The 17720-nt window shown below is 41.6% G+C and overlaps 2 protein-coding genes and 1 long non-coding RNA gene across 3 annotated transcripts in view; 1 reads left to right on the forward strand and 2 right to left on the reverse strand.

Moving 5' to 3' along the window:
• Positions 1-2490: 2490 nt before the first annotated feature.
• Misfa (mitochondrial sheath formation associated) lies at positions 2491-6692 on the reverse strand. The gene is made up of 4 exons (XM_070032752.1): positions 6443-6692; positions 5953-6041; positions 3273-3310; positions 2491-2602 (listed from the first exon to the last, which is right to left on the reverse strand). Exons 1-3 carry the CDS (start codon positions 6509-6511, stop codon positions 3289-3291), a joined length of 180 nt encoding a protein of 59 aa, XP_069888853.1. The 5' UTR covers positions 6512-6692; the 3' UTR covers positions 2491-2602; positions 3273-3288.
• A 47-nt stretch (positions 6693-6739) lies between these two features.
• The window catches only part of Uevld (UEV and lactate/malate dehyrogenase domains), a 54494-nt gene continuing 43513 nt past the window's right edge, over positions 6740-17720 (forward strand). Inside the window, exon 1 of the mRNA XM_070032746.1 lies at positions 6740-6809. The gene's annotated coding sequence lies outside the window, so the exon portion shown is untranslated. The remainder of the gene's footprint in view (positions 6810-17720) is intronic.
• LOC138834063 (uncharacterized) lies at positions 11906-17715 on the reverse strand. The gene is made up of 3 exons (XR_011373994.1): positions 17581-17715; positions 13250-13372; positions 11906-12176 (listed from the first exon to the last, which is right to left on the reverse strand). It is a non-coding gene; the product is annotated as an uncharacterized lncRNA (long non-coding RNA).

Raw genomic sequence — 17720 nt, forward strand, 5'->3', positions numbered from 1 at the left:
GGACAAAACTGACTAAAAATGTTTTAACAGGCTGGGAATGTAGCTTAGTGATAGAGTGCTTGCCTAGCATGTATGAAGCCTTGGGTTCGATTCAGAACCACATAAACAGAAAAAGCCAAAAGTAGAGCTGTGGCTCAAGTAGTAGAGTGCTAGCCTTGGGCACAGAGTGGCTCAGGGACAGTGCCCAAGCTCTGAGTTCAAGCCCAGGTCTGGCCAAAAAAGAAAAATAAATAACATTTTTCCTGCTAGAAATTTTAGTAAACTTGTCAGACTTCAGAGGTCAGGTTTGTTTCCTATACATACTTCTGCACATACTGTCTTACACATCAATGTCTTTTCAGCTCTTACCACTGATATGTCTGCTTTCAGTACCAGTTTAGAGTACCTTTGTGCTCTGAAGATATCCAAGTTAGGAGAACTATAAGGTGGTTAGAGTAGCAGAATCTAGTTTTGGGGCTTGAGTTTTGGAAGTTTACTCAAATTGGAGGGGGAAAGTAGACCTGAGTACGTAGTTCTTGTACACAATGAGCAAATTCCAATCCCACATAATAGAGCTTGAGATATTGAGAAAATTAGTCCTAGGATTATATGAGCAGGTGGGCAGAGCCATGCAAGAGTGTAGGTGCTTGATTCACTGGAGTGAGTTGAGTCTAGGTCATCCAATATACAAGAGAGATGATAATATCCTAGATTCAGAATTTACATATACTTGAGTTTATAAATTTTGAGTTCATTTTCCTTTCCATAAAAAGGGAATCCATTCAGTGCAGAGAACACGTGTAGCTTAGTAAATGTACCATCTACAAAACACTTCCTGTGAAACCAAAAAATGTGCTGTGATGGGAAAGGTACATTTTTCTTGAACAAGTGTCAGTCACCCCCAAGCTCCCACTCCCGTGTGTGTGTGTGAGAGAGAGAGAGAGGAGAAATTCTCAAGCCAAAGCTACCTTTAGAGGGCTTATTAAGACCCCCAGGTTTATAAACCTGATTTGTTAATTTTACAGGTCTTGGTCTCCCATCCCTGGTTTCATACCTCACTGCATCCATCATATTCAAGGCTGCATAGTGAGCTTTTGGGGTTTTTTTATTCTTTTTTGTTTTTGTCTCGGTCATGGGGCTTGAACTCAGCCTGGGCACTGTCCCTCAGCTCTTCAGCTCAAGGTGAGCACTCTACCCCTTAAGCCACAGCACCACTTCCAGTTTTCTGGAGATAAAAGTCTCACAGACTTTGCTGCCCAGGCTGGCTTTGAACTGTGATCCTCAGATCTGAGCCCCCTGAGTAGCTAGGATTATAGGCATGAGCCACCAGTGCCCAGCAGCTTTTGTTTTTATATATGATGTTTAAAAACAACACTGGACAACTTAAGCTTTAAGGTGAGGGAAACCATTTCCTCATATTTGATTGATTCTTGTCATGGCACATAAAGGTATGCATTGGAGAAAGCCCAAATTTTAATCTTTTTTTTTGGTGGGGGGTCCTGGTCAGTGGGCCTGAACTCTGGGCCTGGACGCTGTCCTTCAGCTCTAGCACTCTACCACTTGAGCCACAGCACCACTTCTGGCTTTTTTTTTTTTTTTTTTTTTTTTTTTTTTTTTTTTTTTTGCTTATGTGGTGCTGAGGAATCGAACCCAGGGCCTCAGGCATGCAAGGCAAGCGCTCTACCCACTGAGCCATCTTCCCAGCCCCCAAATTTTAATCTTGACTGTGACCCTGGGCTGTGTGTGTTGGCAAGATACTTAAGGCCTTTTGGCCTCAATTTTGCTCCTTTATAAAATGAGGCTATCCAGTTTTAGAAAGTAATTGTAAGAATTGTTATATTTTAGTATCTGGCCCCAGTATTAAAATGAGGACCTTCCACACATGGGTCGGGTAAGCTCTGGATTCTTAGTAATATCTATGAAAAGGCTAGAGGGATGACATGTCCAAAGATCAGGTTTAACCCTGAACCCTGTTAACATTTTTCCCCCACAACTTAGGAGAAGGGTATTACTTGGGAAATAGATCTAAGAGTACTCTAGGTTTGTATTCTTATGAATACAGAAAGAATAGAGCTGGCTGTGCCTATAATCATAGTTACTCAGGAAGCTGAGATCTGAGGATTACAATTCAAGGCCAGTTGGGGCAGGAAAGTCGGTGAGACATCTCCAGTAATCACCAAAAAGCTGGAAGTGGAGGTGTGACTCAAGTGCTAGCCTTGAGCAAAAGACACACACACACACACACACGCTTTAAATGCCAGCTCTGGGACAGTGCCCAAGAGACACACACACACACACACACACTAGCTTTAAATGCCAGCTCTGGGACAGTGCCCAAGCCCTGAGTTCAAGCCCCTGGACACACACACACATGGAGTAGCTTTAAATCCCAGCCTTAAGAGACTCAACAGAAAGGATCTATCCTCCCCAACTGCCTCTTCATCATCTCCCTATAAGGAGCTAAGTGTTCATCTTCAAAAGTACAATAACTTTACATAAACTATGACAAAATAATGTGCAATTCTTTTATGTGAAACCAACAACAGGAACTGTACAGTTATTCAGGTGAGCTTCAGAGCTGCATGACTTCACCAGGATCATCCTTGCTTACTTCCAGAGGAGTCTGAGGGGAAAGAAGTTGATTAGGTGTGTCTAGTTGTTGCCCCTAGAACCATTAACAAACAAGTTTTACTCAAGGAAGAGCTTTAGTTTGGGTTGCTGAAATGAATTGATTCAGGAAATGGTATAAATGGCTGAACATTAAAGACATCTCGTTGGGGGCTGGGAAGGTAGCTCAGTAATAGAGTGCTTGCCTCTTGTGCATGAGGACCTGGGTTTGATTCCTCAGCACCACATAAACAGAAAAGGCTGGAAGTGGTGATGTGGCTCAAGTAGTAGGGCGCTAGCCTTGAGTTGAAGAGCTCAGGGACAGCGCCCAGACCCAGAGTTCAGTCCTCATGACCAACAACAAAAAATAGGCATCTGGTTAACATAATGGACTACTTCACTCAAGTCAGAAACCACTGACTCTGGGCCACAAATATTTCCTTTATGTGAAGAATTTTTTTTATTTTTATTTTTTTAAGGTGAAGAATTTTTAAAATATGTATAAGAGAACATATGAATGTGGGAATCTTCCCACTTCTGAGTAAATAATAGAAATAGATAAACTACAATAACTTCTTAATACACAAGAGTTTTCTAAAGTTACTGGAAGTGAATTTTTATGATTAGCTTGTTAATCCTGGACATGCATTTTAAAGTAGATATCAGGAAGTCAAAGGTACACTTACCCCTCCTGGAGGGTATTTATATCCCTTCCACATTGTTCCTGCAATGAGAAGCATCCATAAGACGACAATCATTGTGGATTTCTTACTTAGCTGGTGATATGTGCAGAAGTAGGTGGTTTAGGAAGGTGTGGTGTTCTATTTCCTAAGTCCTGGGATTTGGGCTGTCTTCATTAGAGACCAGATGGTGGGTGGCCCAGCATGACAGTTCCTGACAGAGGACCCTCGTGGTCTAGTCTGAACTAAAAAGGCTCTTCATGGCCATTTTGGGGGCAGGGCTCAGACATCAATTATGACATTGGTCTATGACACTGGGTGAGCAGTAATGGGATGTCTGGTCAGCATGACAGGAATGTTGTGGTTAAAAATCTTATTAAAAGAGTCTTATTCTTGGGCTGGGAAGGTGGCTTAGTGGTAGAGTGCTTGCCTGGCATGCATGAAGCCCTGGGTTCAATTCCTCGGTACCACATAAGCAGAAAAAGCCAGAAGTGATGCTGTGGCTCAAGTGGTAGAGTGCTTGAGCACAGAGAGGCTCAGAGACAGTGCCCAGGCCCTGAGTTCAAGCCCCAGGACTGTCAAAAAAGAAAAGTCTTATTCTTGGTGACTATTTGGGACCTAGCTAGAATCACATCCTTAATAATGTATTGCAAGCCAAAATGTTTATTGCTTTAAGTAACCAGATATAAAAAAAAATAGCTATGGAGGGCAAGGAATGTGGCTTAGTGGTAGAGTGCTTGCCTAGCATGCCTGAGGCCCTGGGTTCGATTCCTTGGTACCACATAAACACGATAAATAAAGTTTAAAAAATTCACAAAACTTAAAAAAAAAAAAAAAGTATCTATGGGGGGAAAAACCCTCATTGGATTAATTGAACTGGCTAGATAAGACTAAGTAACTAGCTTTGTTCTATTTGTGCTGTTCAAAGAGGGAAAATCTTGTAATTTAAAGTGACAATTAAAACCTCATGCAGAACAAGGCACTTCACAGCCTCTAGAATGAGAAGGAAGATAACTGACTACTATGCTCATTTCACAGCAGGAGAAATACACTAGTTTAAATGTTAATCAGGATCTCATAATAGTATTCAGTAAACAACTAAGAACCCTTCTTCCATATATATCACTACACTCACAGATATCTGGCTTTAGGCCAAAGCTCACAGAAATCATTGCACAGATGGAAACTTGAAGTCCAACCATCATTTCCTGCTTTTAGTACACCTGGGACCTTGTTTTGACATCCCTACCTTCTGAAGTAGCTTTTCCAAAACACTTCTGTGCAAGTAAACAGAATATTGTTAAAACTACTGTTTCTTTAATGATGGAACTGCTCTGAAACACAAGTCCAAATGAAATGAGTGGGATGCAACAAGTCCTTAAGGTTTGCTGAAGAATACTATGATGTGATCTATAGGCAGGCTGGTCTAACGGAATGTGTGAGAGGATGTATATGTATTCCACCTATACCAATGAGCTAGTTGTGTAGGAGTAAGTGCTTGAGGTCATTGTCCCAGTAAATCTTTGTTCATAGGTTCATTATTTTGCCTAGCAGTTAAGGCAGTTGTTAAGTAAATACTAATTGACATTAAATACCTTACATAAATTCACAAATGTAATCTTCCCAAATAATAAGATACTGGGGCGGGGAAGGTGGCTCAGTGGTAGTGTGCTTGCCTTGCATGCCAGAGGCCCTGGGTTCGATTACTCAGCACCACATAAGCAAAAAGGAAAAAGTCGAAGTGGCGCTGTGGCTCAAGTGGTAGAGTGCTAGCCTTGAGCTGAAGAGCTGAGGGACAGCATCCAGGCCCAGAGTTCAGGTCCCATGACCGGACCAAAAAAAAAAAAGAAAATATGCTTCTTGGGGCTGGGAAGGTGGCTCAGTGGTAGAGCGCTTGCCTTGCATGCCTGAGACCCTGGGTTCGATTCCTCAGTACCACATAAGCAAAAAGAAAAAAGCCAAAGTGGCGCTGTGGCTCAAGTGGTAGAGTGCTAGCCTTGAGCTGAAGAGCTGAGGGACAGCGCCCAGGCCCAGAGTTCAGGCCCCATGACTGGACCCCCCCCCAAAAAAAAAGCAAAACCAAATAATAAGATACTGATATAGATTTCATTGCATAGATGAAGAAATTGGGGTATAGATACTAGATCTCAGGAGTCTGAGAATAAGATGACAGCAGTTATAGGCCAGGTAGGGAAAAAAAAAATAGCAGAACCTGGTGGGGTATATCTATCTATAAACTCAGCAACGAGGGAGCAAAAAAAAAAAAGCCCATATCTAGGAAGAAGAAGGGGAACAGAGAGAGAAGGGAAAGGGAACATAGAGGGTAATGGGAAGCAAGTATATGATCAAAGTAGGTTGTATACATGCATGAAAATGTCCCAATGAAATCCATTATTCTGTACAATGAACATACACAAAACAGTTTTCAAATGTGCTGATGTTTCAGGAGAAAGTTTGAAGTCTTCAAAAAGAATAATCCCAAAGACAGTGTGAACAGACACTTGAACCTTGGCCTTCTATCCCCAGAAGTTCTCTTCCAATTCTTTGCCTACCATATACTTATCATTTACCCTTTCATAGTTGGCTATCTTTTCCAAGAGAATAGAAACTCCACTGAGACTCCCGAGTGCTGCAGAGTTCTCTGGAAATTAGGAACCTAACCCAACAGACCGGATTACCCACTCACAGGGACAGCTCTTCTTCCAAAGCCTGGTTCTTCCGTCGTGCCTTGCTCTTCTGAACAGGCCACCTCTCCTTCCACTTTAGAGTTGGAGGCTGAATCAGAAAGAAAATTAAAGGAAGGGATGACAACAATCGCTTTCTCTGTTGTTCAGTGCCTTCAGTATGGTGATCAAAGGTCCCCCTGGTCCCAATTCCCCTTCCTAACAGCAACTTCTCAATTTGAAACTCAAAAATCAGGCAGTCTTCAATGAACCCCTTATAAATTCTATGCTGCCTTGAAACAAGTTGTATATCCAAGAGAAGGAGGATAAAAGAGAGGAAAGAGAAAGCGAGAAGACTTGATGATTTAAAAGAAATATGTCTTAACTTTGTCTCCAACTTGCAATTAGTGTTGAGACCACAACAGTCTTTCCCCGTTGGTCAGAATTCCCACGAGAGGGTGAGGCAGAGTCAGGATGGATCACAAGTGAATTATACGCAAGGCCACTACTTACCATCAACTCTGGAAATGTACCCATGTAACATGTAAGTCCAACAAAAAGCATCCAGCCAATCACAATCATGATCAAAAGTAAAATAATTTCTATAGACACAATTGCACAGTGAGACACTATTCACTAAAATCTTGACAAAGGAATGTGTTCATAAAACTTTCAGTTGATAGAGGTGTCACATGTCAGTTCCATTCCTTGGCACCAAAGGATCCAAAACTACCTAATGGAGAAGTTGGAGTCTAGTAGGGCATTATGACATCATTGATCATAGGGCCTGGACTCAACACCTAGAGATACTATCCCCAGAACAGAAGCTGAGTAGTAAACTGACCTCTGTGTACACATTATCTCACAGAAACACTATGAGGTAAGTACTATTACTAATCCCATTTCACTGAGAAAACTAGGTGGAGAGACTGTGACTTGCACTAGTATACCTCTGATGCTCCAGACGAGGTCAAGACTTTGGTCCCAGTTGTCTCTTGGAAGTTGAGTTCTTAAAAGACAAGCCCATGTGCTATGATGGCTCACGCCTGTAATCCTAACTACTCAGGAGGCTGAGATCTGAGGACTGCAGTTCAAAGGCTGCCCAGTCAGGATAGCCCATGAGACTCATCTCCAGTTAACTACCAAAAAAGCTAGAAGTGGAGCTGTGACTCAAGTGATAGAGCACAAAAGCGCAAGGACAGCGCTCAGGCCCTGAGTTCAGGCCCCAGTATTGAGACAAAAGAAAAAAAAATGATTACAGACAAGGATTTGGAAAGTTGTGTTACTATGTCAGCTATGAGGGTATAAATTGAGTTCTAGGGAAGTGATTACATCTATTTCTGTTCTTACAACAACTGCCCTTACATCTTGAAGAATTTCTCAACATGATTTCACAAATAACCACATTAAACATCTCTGGTCAGGTCTTCATTGATTTTCTTTACTATAAGTATCAAAACTATAAGTATCTCTGTCCTAAAGCTTCCAGCTGATGCTACAGCTTCCTTCCTAAATTTTTTTCTTTTTTTTTTTTTCTGGTCTATCATGGGGCTTGAACTCTGGGCCTGGGTGCTATCCCTCAGTTCTTCAGCTCAAGGCTAACGCTCTACCACTTGAACCACAGTAGCACTTCCAGTTTTCTGGTGGTTTATTGGAGATAAGAGTCTCACAGGTGTTCCTACCCAAGCTGGCTTTGAACCACTATCTTCAAATCTCAGCCTCCTGAGTAGCTAGGATTACAGGCATGAGCCACCAGTACCCTGCTCAAAGATAATTTGTTGTTGTTATTAAGTCTAACAATCACCTTTTGTTCCCTTTGACCTCTGTGCACTGACTGGTGGACACCTTCCTCCACCACACCTCCATCTACATCATTTTTACATACCCCTCATTTTTATTATTAATGACTAATATTGTAAGTATTTACTGTAAAACATGAAACCATCCAATGATATATAAGGAAAAACTTAGGGATTTCCGTTAGGGATTTCTCCATGACATTTTAAATATACACAGACAGAGGACACACAGGTTCCCCCAGTATTTACCAGTCCTTGAAATCAATATTTTCTACTCCTTCAGTCTGCTGACGCCAGGCTGATAATCTACCATTGAGCCATGCCTCCAGTACAACTTCTTGTTTAACTAGAGATGGAGTACTATAGACTCTTCTGTATGTGTTGTCTTTGAGCAATGGTTCTTCAGATCTCAGTTCCTAAGTATCTAGGATTGTAGGCATAAGCCATGAGTACCCATTTTTTCTGGGGGGGGGGGGGGGTCGGTTGTGGGACTTGAACTCTGGGCGCTGTCCCTCAGCTCTTCAGCTCAAGCCAAACACTCTACCACTTGAGCCACAGTGCCTCTTCTGGTTTTCTGGTGGTTTATTGGAGATCAGAGTCTCACGGACTTTCCAGGCTGGGCTGGCTTTGAACCGTGATCCTCAGATCTCAGCCTCCTGAGTAGCTAGGATTACAGGCGTGAGCCACCAGTGCCCGGCCCAGCTCTCAATTTTATTGAAGGTGTTGTTTTATTAAAGGAGACCATATTACTTGTTACTATATAACTTGCTTTTACTCCTGTAACAATGTCATTGACATCTGAATTAAATAAAAATTCTTACATATGTTTTTAATACTAAACTCTATTGAATTATAATTTACATATAAAACTCCTTAGTGTACAGTTGATGAGGGTGGTTTTTTGTTTGTTTTTGTCAGTCTTGGGGCTTGAACTCAGGGCCTGGGTATTGTCCTTATCTCAAGGCTAGTATTCTACCACTTTGAGCCACTGCTCTACTTCCAGTTTTCTGGTGCCTAATTAGAGATGAGAGTCTCACAGACTTTCTCTCTTAGGCCAGCTTAAATCCACAGTCCTCAGATCTTAGCTTCCTAAGTAGCTAGGACTATGGGTATCAGCCACTAGCACCCAGCTAGCTTTCTTCCTCCTTTTTTTCCTTCCTTCCTTTCTTTTTTTCTTCTTGCCAGTCCTGGGGCTTAAATTCAGGGCCTGGGCACTGTCCCTGAGCTTCTTTTGATCAAGGCTAGCACTCTACACTTGAGCCATATGCCACTTCTGGCTTTTTCTGTTTATGTTTTACCAAGGCTTCAAGCATACCAATAAGCCACATTCCCAGCCTGAATGCTCTTTAGAGGTAGTCTCCAGCAACTTGATTTTGATGTGCCTTGGTGTATCTTTTGCATGATTCCTCGATATGGGGTACAGTAAATTCCTTGGATCAAGCTGGACAACCTTTTTTTGTGTGGCAATCATGGGGCTTAAACTCTGGGCCTGGGCACTGTCCCTCAGCTCTTCAGCTCAAGGCAAGTGCTTTATCTACCACTTGAACCACAAAGCTACTTCCAGTTTTCTGGTGGTGAACTGGAGATAAGAGTATCACAGACTTTCCTGCCTGGGCTGGCTTTGAACTGTGATCCTCAGATCTCAGCTTCCTGAGTAGCTAAGATTGCAGGTGTGAGCCAGCAATGCCTAGGTGGAAAAACTTTTAGCTATTATTTCCTCAATTTTTTTCTCACCTCAAGATTTCCCTTGTGTTTATATGAACAGTTACTACTGTACCAAAGTTTGCTGATGTCCTGTATATTTTTCAGTCTTTTTCGTGTTTTAACTACTTCTCTTCAAGTTCACTCATCTTTTCCCTAGTTTCTAGACTTCTGTAAACCCACACAAAGTGATATATTTTTAATCTCCAGAAGCACAATTTGTGCTTTTTATTTTAGCTTTCATGCTCTCCAGATTGTGTTATTTTATACCTCTGAGAAATTGATAAAATTTATAATAAACATTTTAAGGACCTTGTCTGCAAATCTACCATCTTTGCAATTTCTAGGTGCTTTGATCTTCCTTGGTGTTTTAATCTTTTTTTTTTAATTGTAAAAAATACCATACAGAGGGGTTACTATTACATGAGCAAGGTAATGAGTACATTTCTTTTTTCTTTTCTTTTTTTTTTTTGGGTCCGGTCATGGGGCCTGAACTCTGGGCCTGGGCGCTGTCCCTCAGCTCTTCAGCTCAAGGCTAGCGCTCTATCACTTGAGCCACAGTGCCACTTCTGGCTTTTTTTTTTTTTTCCTGCTTATGTGGTGCTGAGGAATCGAACCCAGGGCCTCATGCATGCAAGGCAAGCGCTTTACCACTGAGCCTCCTTCCCAGCCCCATGAGTACATTTCTTATTAAGCATTGTTGTGGTGTTTGAATTTCTAAGTGTTTTGTAAATTCTACATTTTTCTTTGGTATTTTAATTTGTTGTGGGTGTACTTGCTGTTTCTTTAAGTGCCTAATAACTTCAGAGCAGATGTTGAAGCTGGTGAATTTTTTTAATGTCCAGTGCCGCATTTTATTGTGTTCTTTAGAAGGGCATTGCATTTTATTCTAAAATACAATTAAATTACTTAGGAGGCATTTGATACTTCTGAGGTATATTTTAAGCTATGTGATAGTTACTTTTTTCTTTTTTGTTGGTCATGGGGCCTGAACTCTGGTCCTGGGTGCTGTCCCTGAGCTTTTCAGTTCAAGGTGAGCGCTTTACCACTTGAGCCATAGTGACACTTCCAGCTTTTTCTGCTTATGTGGTGCTGAGGAATCAAACCCAGGGCTTCATGCATGCAAGGCAAGCACTCTACGCTACAGATTTTTGCCAATTTTTGGTCAATTAAAAAAAAAAAAAACCTAATATGTTCCACCCATCTAAGAAGCATAGATCAATAAGAAGCATATTTTCTTTTTTGTTTTTGTGTTTGTTTGTTTGTTTTTTGGATCTGATCAAGGCTAGCGCTCTACCACTTGAGCCACAGCTGGGAAGGTGGCTCAGTGGTAGAGCGCTTGCCTTGCAGGCCTGAGGCCCTGGGCTCAAGGGGAAGATGTGGCTTGGCTAGCCTTGCGCAAAAAAGTTCAGGGACAACTGTCAGGTTCTGAATTCAAGCCTTACGAATGGCATAGGCCGGCACATGTACACACATGATGTTCTTAGTTTGGGAACGTTTCTCCCCCCGCCCCTCCTTTAACATAATAAACACCTTGGTACATATATCCTAGGTATTTTTATTTGTGACAAATATTCCCAAAAGTGGTATTGTGGGGTTAAGGTAGGTCAGGTTACTTTGACCAAAGGTTGTAAGCAAATTCTGCCCCCACCAACTACCAATAAAATTGTCCAGTGGGCTTCAGTATCCATGAATCCATGAACATTTTTCAGATTGGACACAAAATATGGACTAAATACTTAGGAATATACTTTTTTTTTTGTTTGTTTGGTCGGTCGTGGGGCTTGAACTCTGGGCCTGGGCGCTGCCCCTCAGCTCTTCAGCTCAAGGCGAGCGCTCTACCACTTGAGCTACAGCGCCACTTCCGGTTTTCTGGTGGTTTATTGGAGATCGGAGTCTCACGGTCTTTCCTGCCCGGGCTGGCTTTGAACCGCGATCATCAGATCTCAGCCTCCTAAGTAGCTAGGATTACAGGTGTGAGCCACCAGACCCGGCTTGGAATATTCATTTTTTCTAGGGCAAGCCTATACTTTCCAATGGATTTTATTAAAAGTGTAAAACCCAGACAAAGCAAAGACCCAATCCACTATATCTTCTTCTCTCTAAGGCTTTGGTCACCTTACACTTATATAGTCATTCATTCAGTAAACTTTCTATTTAAGTCCTCTTTGTATCCCATTTATTAAATATTAGTAGAATGAATAAATGCACAGGTTCAAGAATATATAGCACTGGCAATAAAGATGAATGAGACTTGACCCTTTTACTCCAAGACCTTAGGTCTTTGGGAACAGAAAGGTAGAAAGTAGAAAGGTATCCAGTACAATACAGAATGAGTAGGCACTGAATCATGGGTAAGCACAGTGCTCAGAGAAAGAGAGAATGCTTCATCCTTTATATCCATTTTAAGAGAAAAAGGTTGCCAAACTAGATGTTAAGAAAGCATTAAAAAGTCAGTGTTTTTATTACTCACCTTCCTTTTATTGTAAGACATATAGACACAGAATTCTGACTTCATAAATTATTTTCTCACTACTACTAAGCTTTTTTGCTCATGGTTGGTACTCTACCACTTGAGCCATGCCTTCAGTTCCAGTATTCTGTTGGTTAATTGGAGAGAAGAGTTTCTTGAGTTTTTCAGTCCAGGCTAGCTCTGAACTTCAATCCTTAGATTTCATCCTCCTGAGTAGTTAGGATTATAGGGGTGAGCCACTGGTGCCTGACTTATTCATTATTTGCAGTTCATGCTAGAAATCAAATCTAGTACCCTCATCATATCAGGCAAATATTGTAAAATATTATTATTATTAACCACAAAGTTTTATCACAATTTCATACATATTGAGAGGCAATATAACATATAGGTTAGGAAAATGGTTTCTGATACTACCTACAATAATTTAAGCTCTCTGATTCTTTCTTTTCTTTATAAGATGGGGTCAATTATACTATATAGGGTTTGAACTCAGGGCTTCATGTCTGCTGGACAGGTGCTTCACCATTTGAATCACTACGCCAGCCCACACATTCAAGTGTATTTTTAAAGAAGTATGCACATTAAAATAAGTATGACTATTTACTTTTATAGACTTTTTCTATGTCCTAAAAACTATTATTAATGTGAATTCACATTAAACAGTATCTCAGAAACAAGAAAACAGATTATAGGTAATAATTCTATCAATACAATTTTATAAAGGTTAAAGCTTGTAAGACTTTTAGCAATGTCACATATACACACACATGCAAAAAGTATAATACTTAGACTTAAGTGGTTTGGATGGAAGGCCTCTTCCATAAGAGTCTCTTTAATAAAAGATAAAACTTGTTTAGGTTGCACTGAAAGCTTCACACCTTTTCCTTGATTAATAGATTTCTGGCTAACAAAATAGTATCTGTGTCTGGGAATGTGGCTTCGTGGTAGAGTGCTTGCTTAGCAAGCACGAAGCCCTGGGTTCCATTCCTCAGTACCACATATACAGAAAAAGCCACAAGTGGCCCTGAGGCTAAAGTAGTAGAGTGCTAGCCTTGAGCAAAAGAAGCTTAGGGATAGTGCCCAGGCCTGACCAAAAAAAAAAAAGTATCTGTTAGATCTTGGAGCCACTAGATGTCCTACTTGTTTCCAAGGTTTCTCAGATTTGGGTAAAGTACACTTAATAGACATCTTATCTTTCAACTTGTCTCTATAGTTTTCCTCCCAGCTTTTGCTCTTGCCTCACACTAAGCCCTATCATCTCTTTACTACACAGCATTTAGAATCATTCTTTTTAACACTCAAATCACAAGTGCTAGGGATGTAGTTCAATGGGAGAATGCTCACCTAACATGCAAATGGTTCTGGGTTCAATCTCCATCATCAGAGGAATCACATCACTTTTCTGTTCCACACCTTACAATGGCTTCTCCTTCTTTTCTTCCATTCTGTTTTATTAGCATACTTTATCTATAAAAGGGAGGAAATCATGGTGACGTTACTGCAAATGTATAAATGTATTCCAATTCATTTTCACTCACCTCCATCACGTTCCCCCCTCCTCTTCTCCCAGCTTCTTTTTCTTTCACAATAATAGCCTCAGAAAGGAAAAAAGCAAGTCCTGAGATCAGGGAGATGTCTGACATAGCTTGACCTCAGTGTTGTTAGATGCTGGTAAGGTTATTCTGTTAGACATAAAACAATCTTACAAAACAAGGTCACTCTGACTAAAAATGTGTGAAACAACAGGGCCACTGTGTAATTCTATCTAAACAGAGATAAGATCAAGGTCATTGGATAAGGCATAAAATACCAAATATCTTCCCCTCTGCTGCTTCTTTGGTCAATTATACTTTCATCTTCACTCTAGTTTTTAAAAAAAAAAGAAAAGAAAAAACAGGGTCTTACAGTATAGCTGAAAGACAAGGATGGCCTTGAACTTATCATCCTCTTGCCTTCACCTTCTTAGTGCTAGGATTAGACTCCTGGCTCAAAACTTGTACACACTGATAATATTTATAGCGATATTTATAGTATTTATGATATTTATAGCTAGCTAGTCACCAAAATGTCTACTTCATGACAGCATACAATCCAGAGTGAAGGCCTGTTTCCTCATACCCTCCTCTAACTCATCTAAGTCCTTTAACAGAATCCTAACACTCACTGAACTGTCTCAGTGGTAACAGTACCAGTTCCCTCACTATAGGAATAATAATTTGTTAAATACAGGTGGGTCCGGTCATGGGGCCTGAACTCTGGGCCTGGGCGCTGTCCTTCAGCTCTTCAGCTCAAGGCTAGCACTCTACCACTTGAGCCACAGCGCCACTTCTGGCTTTTTTCTTTTTGCTTATGTGGTGCTGAGGAATCGAACCCAAGGCTTCATGCATGCAAGGCAAGCACTCCACCACTGAGCCACCTTCCCAGCCCTTTTGTTATTTTTTTTTTCGTTTGGGGTCTGGTCGTGGGGCCTGAACTCTGGGTCTGGGTGCTGTCCCTCAGCTCCTCAGCTCAGGGCTAGCGCTCTACCACTTGAGCCACAGTGCCACTTCCAGCTTTTTTCTTTTTGCTTATGTGGTGCTGAGGAATCAAACCCAGGGCCTCAGGCATGCAAGGCAAACGCTCTACCACTGAGCCACCTTCCCAGCCCCCCTTTTGTATTTTTTATATGAGCTTATTATTCCAGTTTGAGGCTGAAGGGCACTCACAAAAAAGTCCTTAAAATTATCTACATGGTGTCACACTTGACTCTGACTTCATTACCTTTGAATCATCTGAAATACTGGGCCCATCTCCAGAACTTCTGATAGAACAAGGCTGGGGTGGGATATTAGGATCTACATTTCTGTCAATTAACTCAAGTTAGTCATTCTACAATGTATGTATGTTTCAAAAAATCAAGCTGCAAACAATAAACATATAATTTTGCCTCAATACAATTCATGTTTTAAATGAATCTGCTTTTCTAACAAGTTCTAGGCAATGCTGAGGTTGTAGTTTTGGAAACCACACTGGAAGAATCAGTGTTGTAAACTATCTATCCCTTTGTTTCCTTCTCTGACTTTGCCCCCTATTTCCACTTGCTCACTTCTTTTTTTTTTTTTGGGTCTGGTCGTGGGCCTGAACTCTGGGCCTGGGCACTGTCCCTCAGCTCTTTAGCTCAAGGCTAGCACTCTACCACTTGAGCCACAGTGCCACTTCTGGCTTCCTTTTTGCTTATGTGGTGCTGGGGAATCGAACCCAGGGCCTCATGCATGCAAGGCAAGCGCTCTACTACTGAGCCACCTTCCCAGCCCCTCACTTCTTTCTTCATTCTTTGGTCTCCTCCTCCTCGCTGTTTGAGCCCCTCCAAGCATGGGCTTGGTTGGAGTCTTGGGATTTTGCTATGATTGCCCTTTAATTTGCGTACTTACTCTCTCAACTCTGAAATCTATCCTGATCCCCTTAATATTTAAAAAAATATTCTTCATGGGCTGGGAAGGTGGCTCAGTGGTAGAGCGCTTGCCTCACGTGCATGAGGCCCTGGGTTCGATTCCTCAGCACCACATAAGCAAAAAAGAAAAAAACCGGAAGTGGCGCTGTGGCTCAAGTGGTAGAGTGCTAGCCTTGAGCTGAAGAGCTGAGGGACAGCGCCCAGGCCCAGAGTTCAGGCCCCATGACTGGACCCAAAAAAAAAATTCTTCATATCATAAGCTGTCAGAAACATAGACAAACATGCTTATGTCTTTCCACAATGTTAGAATTTGTTGAGTGACAACAAATAAAGAAGCTACATCAATTTTGTTGGTGATAATTCTCCAAGTACTACTGATTTCATCTAGTAGCTAAAGTGACTTATAATCACAGGTACTTTTATTCCAAGATCACATATTGCACTTCACATAATATAGTATAGGTTACAAAATGGCAAAGAGGGCTGGGAAGTTGGCTCAGTGGTAGAGCGCTTGCCTTGCATGCCTGAGGCCCTGGGTTCGATTCCTCAGCACCACATAAGCAGAAAAAAGCCGGAAGTGGCACTGTGGCTCAAGTGGTAGAGCATTAGCCTTGAGCTGAAGAGCTGAGGGACAGCGCCCAGGCCCAGAGTTCAGGCACCATGACGGACAAAAACAAAACAAAACAAAATGGCAAAGAATGAGCTAAAGCAGATGTAGGGTTCAGAGAGACCTTACTAAGAGCAAGAGCAGACAGCTGCTACAGAAACAAATGGTTAACTCAAGACAATTTTCTAACATAACCTCAAGTAATGGATTTGTGGTACAGAGGTGTCAAAGCACAGAGTGAGTTCCATATTTACTGAGTGTAGAAAATAACTGAAGTGGATTAAGTAGGGAAATCATGCTGAGCTGAAGCCTTGCTGATAGACAGCTGGGGGGATAGAGTTGGGAGTTCATAGGCAAGTTCATGACTTGTCCATCCTTGCTGCACATGCACTGGAAAGTGCCACCTGCACTCCAATGTTGGAAGCCTTTCCTTTTACATGATCCAGGTGAGAAGGTTGAAGTATCCCTCTATCTGCTATGTTAATTATGCTCACCAGTCTGGCTTTTCTGCTATGGTTATGATATACCTGAGTATTCCTAATTTTATTTGGTAAATTCATCTGTGGCACTATTATATTTGCATAAACATTATTTAATTGGTTTGTGTCTCATGGTTTGGGATGGACAGATGGCGATTGTTCACTTGCCCAAACAAGAGGTAGACATTTGCATTCAGAATGGAACAAAGTGTCATTTTATAAAATGGAGTCACTCAGGGCAACACACAGCCTAAAAGCTACTGTAACTTAGAATGGAACACAGCTGGATTTCTATAACTTTCAAACGGGCTATATATTTCACTTGCAGTGTTTACTGTTTTACCCTCCCTCTTCTAAGAATTACAGGTAAGACAGTTATTTTTTGCCTTTTTTGTTGTTGTTCCATGCTATATTCTCAGACCTAGGAAAACAGTGGATGCCCAACAAGTTTTGGGGGATAAATGAATGTGCCTTCCAGTGTTTTACTTTCTTCCAATTGCGTTACAACCTCACTGCCTTTGGTTCCTTCTATACATACAATCACCCTCCTGAATGACCAACTTCATGAGAGCTCTTGCACCTTCTTAATGCCATGGACGTAGAGTAAGGTGAATAGCTAGCTTCACAAGTCTGAGACAAAACAAAATTAACCCTATCCTTTATCTCTTAATCAACTTCTTTCTCCACATGACCTTATCCACAAAACCAACCTACTATCTGTTTCAACTGTTGGTGGCACTGGGGTTTGAACTCAAGGTCCTATGCTCTCTAGGCACTCTCTACCACTTAAGACACTCCACCAACCTTTTAAAATTTTCTTTTTAGGTTACTTTTCAAATAGGAGTCTCCAGGTTTTGGCCTGGCCTAGAGGCCTGGGACCCTACCTATAGCCTCTCATAGTTGAGATCACCACTTGAGCCACCACACCAGGCCCAAGCAACCACCACAGGTTACAACTCTCCTTAGAAACAAGCCCTCTTCACTATAGGGCACAGCCTTTATACAACTGTCTTTCCCTTCGAAGCTAACAATGTTCCTCTTGACCCTGTTTCCCCTATAGTTTTGCTACCCAAATCCAACCAAAGCTTATGGCCTCCATTTTTACCCATACGATGATACATTTAATACACCTTTCTAGAAACTTCCGTGTTGCTTCTACCTCCTTCACTGCTACTACACAGGTCCTTCCCATTCTTCCCTTTAGGACTGTCGAGTGTCCTTCCAGCAAGCCTGGGTAGAGGGTCCCTCAGCCGCCAACGCATTTCGAACAGAGCCCCAAACCTGTGGCTCTCTGGGGTG

The sequence above is a fragment of the Dipodomys merriami genome, unplaced genomic scaffold (assembly GCF_024711535.1).
Source record: "Dipodomys merriami isolate MVZ:Mamm:240054 unplaced genomic scaffold, mDipMer1.0.p SCAF_21, whole genome shotgun sequence".
Lineage (NCBI taxonomy): Eukaryota > Metazoa > Chordata > Mammalia > Rodentia > Heteromyidae > Dipodomys > Dipodomys merriami.